We start from the raw sequence: 7,975 nt of genomic DNA, 5'->3' as shown, positions 1-7,975 counted from the left end.
ATAAAGAAAGAGGATGAATTGCCATAAAGAAATTAAAACAGAAAAATAAGAAAACATACCAAGGTGATTTTAGATTCTCTTTAGTTTCTTTGAAAAAAGGAGGCCTTAATTCCACTAAGTGTTCTTGATGACATTACATGTGTCTCTCTGCTCTTAATGAGGGGCTTGTAGCCATTAGCAGCAGACTTGTCTGACAGAGCAAAAATGCCTCTGTCGAGGTAGTTTTGCTTTCTGTCCTGAAATATTTCCTTAAAATTCTACATTTGAATGAAAAAAATACGCCTTTTAGAAGTGTATACCAGAATGTGACTTCTGTCAAGAATTGAGGGCCGTCTTGCTTTGTGTTACATAGCGAATTAATGTGTTCCAGAATACAGGTCACTCCATGAAGTGTGGGCATATAAAACATATAATGTACATTTTAGTAAAGTTATGCTACTTTCATTATCACACTAATTTTATGGCATTACAAGGACATAAAGAGTCAAACTGAATATTAAAACTCAGTGCACCCTCAAAGGAAAGATACACACCAACTTTGTTTTAAAAGAAACAGTATTTATTAAGAAATTATATGCTGAGTTCTCCTACAGTCTGTGAAGATGGTTTCTTCCATTTCCACAGCACAAGACAACAGCAAAGAGCATCTGGAAAACACTTGCAATGCTTGGGAATGGAGTGTTCCTAGTAATAGGAGATGAAATGAAGTGATATACGCACTATTTAAACTTTTGGAACCAAAGACAAGACAATCTTTTCCTTGCCAATATAGTTTTCACCTGTATTGGCACTAAAACCTGTCTGTGGGATCTCCTACCCAGACTGAAGTATTGGGTAATAATTGGATTGTTTCAGTTGAGTAGAGAATGCTCACTTTAATCACAGGTCAAAGCAACAGAGTCCTTTAGCTATGGAATCACATCTGAAATATTTGCATTCTTTATTAATAAAAATGGTGCTTATGGAGGGCAGAAATATAACATTTTCAAGTATTTTATCATTATGATCTGAAGTACTTTAAACTATAAATTAAAAATAAATTATAAAAACTAGCTTACGATGTATCTTTTCTTACATGACATTGTTGGAAATAAGCTTTAAACATAGAATTGCAATATCACCTGACTTTATATATGATCACCAGTAAAACATGCTAATCATAAAAATAGCTTTTACAAATATACATTTGTATACAGTGTCTCCCTTACCGTTCATAAATGTCCTTCACATTTTAAGACTTTTAAGACTTAAAAAAACACAACATAATTAACAAAGGGGAAAACACATTTACAATCTAAACCATAAAACCTGACAATTATATAGCTTAGAACATAGAAGAAATGGAATTTCTAAAATTGAACAATACTGTCCATTTTATTTATTTGGGTATTTTTTTTTAATAAATTGAACCAAAGATGCTGCTATCCAGTAAGAAACCTCCTTTCACATTTCTGGGTGTTGTCACAGTTTCTCTTTTCTGCTTTTGTGGCATCATTCATTACTTCAGATCACTTTATCTGTAGAAACTGAGAAAAGAAAAAAAATTTTAAATATTGAGATTTAGGTTTCATTGTTGATAGCATGCATATATGTAAGTTGGATTTAAGTTAGATTTTCAGGCTGAATCAGGAGATGATTAAAGAAGAACTAGATCTTTAGGAAAAATACTTTTGAGAACTTTAGGTTCTTAGATCCTTTGTTGTAGACAATGCTAAAATTATTTACACTTACGGCATGCTATAATTTTTAAAAATCTAGTCCACTTCTTGCCTGAGATCAGCAATTATCTTTCAACCAGAGTTCTTGACCAAGTCAGAGGGGAAACACTTGAAGTTCTAGGCTAGGGAAAGAGATTTGGGTTGCTTTTGAATTTTTGTGGCTCCTCAGAAGAGTGACCATGGGATACTTTTCCCCTGTAAGAGACTTTGGAGCACTGGGTGTTATACGCAAACAATGAATCATGGAACACTACATCAAAACTAATGATGTAATTTATGGTGATTAACAAAACAATAAAAAAAAAAGAGGCTTTGAACAGTGCAGTCCTAAGCCTTATGCACCTGGGATAGGAGAAAAAGCAATACAGATCTCTGGTCTGAGTTACATAACCTTGGTTGTAAAAGAAGAAAGCTAGATGTGGGGCACCTGGGTGGCTCAGTTGGGTAAGCAGCTGTTTTTGACTCACGTCATGATCTCAGGGTCCTGGGATTGAGCCCCACGTTGGGCTCCCTGCTTCGGGGGGGGGAGTCTGCTTTCTCTGTCCCCCCCTCCTGCGTGCATGCATGTGCTCTCTCTTTCTAAAATAAATAATTAAAATCTTAAAAAGAAAAAGCTAGATGCAAGAAGGGCAGTGAAAGACTCATGATGCAACCACAAGCCAGAAACACCATACAAGAGCCAAAATTCAATTGGTAGAATCATTGAATTAAGAAATTGAATATGAGGGGCCCCTGGGTGGCTCAGTCATTAAGTGTCTGCCTTCCGCTCGAGTCATGATCCCGGGGTCCTGCGAGTGAGCCCTACATCGGGCTCCCTGCTCCGTGGGAAGCCTGCTTCTCCCTCTCCCACTCCCCCTGCTTTTGTTCCCTCTCTCGCTCTCTCTCTCTGTCAAAATAAAGAAATAAAATCTTAAAAAAAAAATTGAATATGATATGAGGATAAAATAACACAAGATTTCAGTAGTGGGAAAAAGCATGTATTTATCTTAGGATGCTATCAAGCACAAGGTTTATATTTAGATAGAAAATATAATTACACCTATTATCTCATCAACTTCAAAGTTTTTTCAGTTAGATGGAAAATCTGTGTATATGTTTTAAGAATCAAAGACAGGCAAATCGAGGTATCCATTTGGATGAGAACTGCTGTTGAGAAAAACATCGTGCATCAGTTACGGTCTTGGGGGGAGCAAGTACCATCTACCACCGGTTATCAATCCCAGGAAAGGTCTCCAAATGTTTTTGTCCATTGTATTTTGGTATTAGAGTTGTCAAGGAAAACAAAGCACAGTCAGCATTGGATGAAAACAGTGCTTTACAGCTCCAGTTGTGTGCCTTGGTCCCTCATGGCTAGTGAGTCCCCGAGGCAGCAGATGCAGGGCAATTGGCCTATGCATAACCCTCTCTTGCTGCAGTAGTAGAACCCTGAACTCGGCCCCATGGAGGCTGACATACTGAAAGGTGTGTCTGACAATCATTGACATACACATTTAAGCGGAACAAGGAGACACTCCTCTAGTCTGAACTCGGAAAGGTATTTCCATATAGGTGATGAAACTGACAGGCTTTGTGAGCTCTTTGTTTCTTGGTAAGGAAGTATTGCAGGCCCAAGGCCTGTTCTTATGTGACTAAGTGGGTGTTGAAAGACCGCGTGGATGCACAGGCTGCTTTTCTCAACAGTTGCTGACTCCTGTGAATAGCCGGATGATTATGTAACATGACCATTTATTAGAGTTTTGAAGCCCATGAAATAGAGATTATGAAAAAGGCTGAGTATGGCAGTTGGGGTGGTGAGAATCACTCTGGATGTCTGTAGCTCCAGATGTCACCTGGCCAAGATCCCTGGTTGAAAGGTATCAGTGATCTAGAATGGTACTTTTTCTTCCTTCATGGATATGCATTTGTCACACTCAAAAACATATACATCTGAGTAATGTATATTGTATAACATGTATAACATCCCAGTTAACTGGGATGTCTTCTTCCTTAAGTGAGTACATATCTTAATTCTAGGAAGATATAGAATTAAATGTAAAGTATTTGCAGGACTAGAAATCATACTACTAATATTTTTGTGTTAAGAAAAAGTATTTGAACATTTGTTATTGTAAATATCTGTTACATGAAAGAATTTAGCCTATTAGTCTGACAGTCCTGTGATTTCAGTTTAGAAAATGCCATTAAAAAGTAGATTGAGACACAGGATTTCAGTTTTATGATTTGAAATCTTATGACCAAATCTTATGTTTGTGCATGATATTGGAAAGTCTAAGAAAACCTTAGACCATGTTGATATATTGAATTCATTAGATTTTAAGAATTATTTCATTCTCAGAAAGATTTTGTTGAACTAGACAAATGAATTACTTAAAAATACAACATAAAATATATTAAATTCACAAATGCCATTTACAATGTTTGAATGCTATTTAATCAAGCAATCTGGGGCAACCATTTTTCAGAGGGCTCTTGGTACTTTGTAAGCTCATATATTTAATCTTAATAATAAATACCTAATAATTTTGATTTTGAAACTTTTACCAAACAACTAGAAATAAACAAAATAAATACCCTAAGTATTCTATTTTTCAGTCAAAAGCATTTCAAACTTATATCCTTAGGAAAGAAACCTTAAGGCCTAAGTACATTTTGATACTGTGATATTCTCTCTTTCTCTCTCTCACTTTTGCTTCTCTCCCCCACTCCCTCTTTCCTTTCCTCCTCCCGCTCTTCTTCCTCACCCAGTCTGTACCATATGCTTACTGGTCACACATACATGTATTTCTAAAAATGACAGTGTTATTCAAATGTGTTCTTCTTGCAAGAAGTGTTCATGTACAATTAGTCTTTAGAGCGCAAAGTTTTGGACTCATGGTTCAAAGCAGGCCTGCCCTGTGTTGTGTGGTATAAAGGAAGTTTTATACATTCCCTGTATGCAGGTACCAAAAAGGATCCATTACCAATATGAAAATGAAAACCTTAATAAATACAACCAAATTTAACCTCTAGAATGATGCTGACATGTGAACATAAGGCATAGTAGGTTTGGGTTTGAACTGATAACACTTGTGTGCAGGGAGGAACTAAAGCTCTCTATATGATTGCAGTCACCCTCTTTCCTGCGAGGCCTTCATCCATCGCTCTTATTACAGAGGGAACATGCTTAAACTGCTGCAGCAGCTGCGTACGTGAAGTTTACTAATTATTGTGTTTCTTCAGGTTAAGTCATGGCAGATGACATTAATTTAGTATATTCTTATACCATCCTGCTTGCCTCAAAAGAGGTAATGAATGGTTGTTTAGCAAGTATTCTTTTTAAGAAGAGAAAAACAGCCTGCAGATTTTTCGTGCATATTCCATTACCCCTGGTGTGATTTCTCTTTACCCCTTCCTTCGCTCCTTGATTGTAAATGATTACATAAAAATAATTATCCTGGGAAGAAGAAAAGGAGGTTTGAAAATAATTTATTGAAGTCTTACTTCCTTGCCATAAGGCTTCAAAGCATTTGCCTGTCCCTAGTACAAAACAAAAGCTTCATTACTTCGCATTGTGAAGTAGGTGTTATTAACCATATGGATACAAGTAATGAATATAATTCTCCTTATCTAAAAGCAATGGCAAAATATATTCACTATGCTTTCCACAGATCTTCTAGTCTGAGAAAAGTATTGCTTTTGCTTCTAAAGGCATGGGAGAAAGGGGACAACTATGACATTCTTGTTGCCTTTTTCTCTAGAATGACAGCCATTTAAGGAGCTGATTGGTTTACTATAATGTGAAACTAATTGTGCTTTCCTTCTCTTGAATAGTGGGTAATTTATCTGGTGGCTATATGGAAGCCTGGATGCTTTTAAAACAAATTATCCTGATGATGAATGCTTTTCCAACTCTCAATCTCTCCCATTTTTGAAAAACAACAAAAAACACCACTCAGATGGGCCTGGATTGTACTGAACCAAGCAATTTACTTCTACTTGACAAAGAAAAAGAGGATAGTATTAATCTAAGAGAAAGCACATGTAATTTTAAACCTTATGAATTAATATATGTACTTACTGATGTAAGATGGGTATATAACATTATATTAATTTCAGGTGTACAGCATAATAATTCAGTCTTTGTATATACTACACAGTGATCACCACAATTAATCTAGTTACCATCTGTCACCATACAATTGACCCCCTTCAGCCCTTTTGCCCCCAGACCCTCTTCCCCCCTCTATAAGCACCAATCCATTCTCTGTATCTATGAGTTTTGTTTTGTTTCTTTTTTGTTTTTTAGATTCCAAATATAAGTGAGATCCCATGCATGGCATTTGGTTTTCTCTGTCTTATTTCACTTAGCATAATACCTTCACGGTCCACTCATGTTGTTGCACATGGCAAGATTTCCTTCGCTTTTATGGCTGAATAGTATTGTGTGTATATATATAATACATAGACCATAACTTCTTTATCCATTCATCCATCCATGGTCACTTAGGTTGTTTCCATTCTCAGCTATTGTAAATAATGCTGCAATGAATATAGGGGTGCCTATATCTTTTTGAATTAGTGTTTTCATTTTCTTCAGATAAACACCTAGAAGTGGCATAGCTGGATCACATGGTAATTCTACTTTATAGGAACCTCCATGTTGTTTTCCACACGGCTGCACCAATTTATGTTCCTACCAACAGTGCACAAAGGTTCCCTTTCTCCACATCCTCTCCAACACTTGTTCTTTTTCTTTTTGATAATAGCTATTCTAACACGTGTGAGGTGATATCTCATTGTGGTTCTTACTTGCATTTCCCTGATAATTAGTGATGTTGCACATGTTTTTATCGGTACAGCAATAGGTGGAATAAATATACTTTATTAACAGCTCTACAAAAAAATCATAGTTTTAAAGAAGTCTTTGACCATTTTTTAAAGATTTTATGTATTTGTTTGAGAGAGAGAGTGAACGAGCAAGAGAGAGCGAGCATGAGTGGGGGAGGAGCAGAGGGAGAGGGAGAAGCAGACTCCCTGCTGAGCAGGGAGCCCGCTGCAGGGCTCCCTCTCGGGACTCCGGGATCATGACCGGAGCCTAAGGCAGATGCTTAACCAACTGAGCCACCCAGGTGCCCCAATCTTCTGACTTTTTTTTTTTTTAAAGATTTTATTTATTTATTTGACAGAGAGAGACACAGCGAGGGAGGGAACACAAGCACGGGGAGTGGGAGAGGGAGAACCAGGCTTCCTGCGGAGCAGGGAGCCCAATGTGGGACTCGATCCCAGGACTCTGGGATCATGACCTGAGTTATACAGCATTTTACAGAAAAGTGGAGTCTTACAAAGCAGGAATTATCTATATTTGTTGCCACCACTAATTATGTTTATTGAGTAACAGTTCGCTTTTATAGACATTGTAAGCCATTCGCTTTTTATAGACAATGTGAATATATTTGGCTTTTACAAATCCTTTATTACAAATGAGACACAATTCAATTCAAATTTCTAAATACCACAAACAGATTCCTGGCTACTACTCTTCCTTATAAATTAAACTTGCTTTCTATTAATAAGCTCTTGGGACCAAAATTGCATTATACTTTTAGGCTAAAAGAATCATATCATAAAAACCATAAATGGCATGAAAACAGAGATGGCTACTAACTCGCTGAGATGGCTACAAGTGGAGGCAACTGCTCCATTATATAGTTTTTAGGGGCTTAATAGTCTTCGTTCCTCAGTTGATGGCCATTTTGGATGCAGGGGCTGGGGGGATACAAGAAACACAGGCAAAGATAAATGTGTAGTAACCCATCAGAAGCTTGGAAGTAACTCTAAAATCTAGAAACTTTCTGCATTTCTTAAGTGACACTGCATATTCTCTACCCTGATCATTTAAGTCTTGATTTTAGAGTTAAGGTATTCACATCAGGCAATCTCAGAACATTCAATCAACTAAAATCAAGATTTAAATGATCCACAGGCAAAACTTCTGATTACAGTCCTTACCAGTTTGTCTTTTGGAAGAGAATGCCCAGGCCAGAGGGCACAAGACTGGACTTCCTTTCAGGGACAGGTCCCACTATAAATTCATAAACAGATCTTCTGATATACCAGATGTTACTTCGCATTTGTCTGGGGTACTGTTCTACTCCCAGCATGCTGACAAGTAAGTTCAGCGAGCCTATGAGGCTATGAATCCTTGGGGATCTGCCTCGCTGGCTGTCTCTCATGGCTTCCCAGTACTTGCCATGTACATTTCAAGGTCTTTAATAAGG

At 37.2% G+C, this 7,975-nt stretch overlaps 1 protein-coding gene across 11 annotated transcripts in view; it reads right to left on the bottom strand.

Annotated features, from left to right (window-relative positions):
* Positions 1-537: 537 nt before the first annotated feature.
* Positions 538-7,975, bottom strand: part of RALYL (RALY RNA binding protein like) — a 682,789-nt gene continuing 675,351 nt past the window's right edge. For all 11 annotated transcript variants that reach the window (XM_073892721.1, XM_073892724.1, XM_073892723.1 and 8 more), the window contains one exon: positions 538-1,526. In XM_073892721.1, the coding sequence (XP_073748822.1) occupies positions 1,509-1,526 (18 nt within the window). In that variant the 3' untranslated portion in view covers positions 538-1,508. The remainder of the gene's footprint in view (positions 1,527-7,975) is intronic.

This window comes from Callorhinus ursinus, unplaced genomic scaffold (genome assembly GCF_003265705.2).
Source record: "Callorhinus ursinus isolate GAN/ISIS: 27379988/994484 unplaced genomic scaffold, GSC_fseal_2.0 scaffold5, whole genome shotgun sequence".
NCBI classification, from domain to species: domain Eukaryota; kingdom Metazoa; phylum Chordata; class Mammalia; order Carnivora; family Otariidae; genus Callorhinus; species Callorhinus ursinus.
Note: the sequence above shows the minus strand (reverse complement) of the source record. Positions and strands in the feature narration are given on the sequence as shown.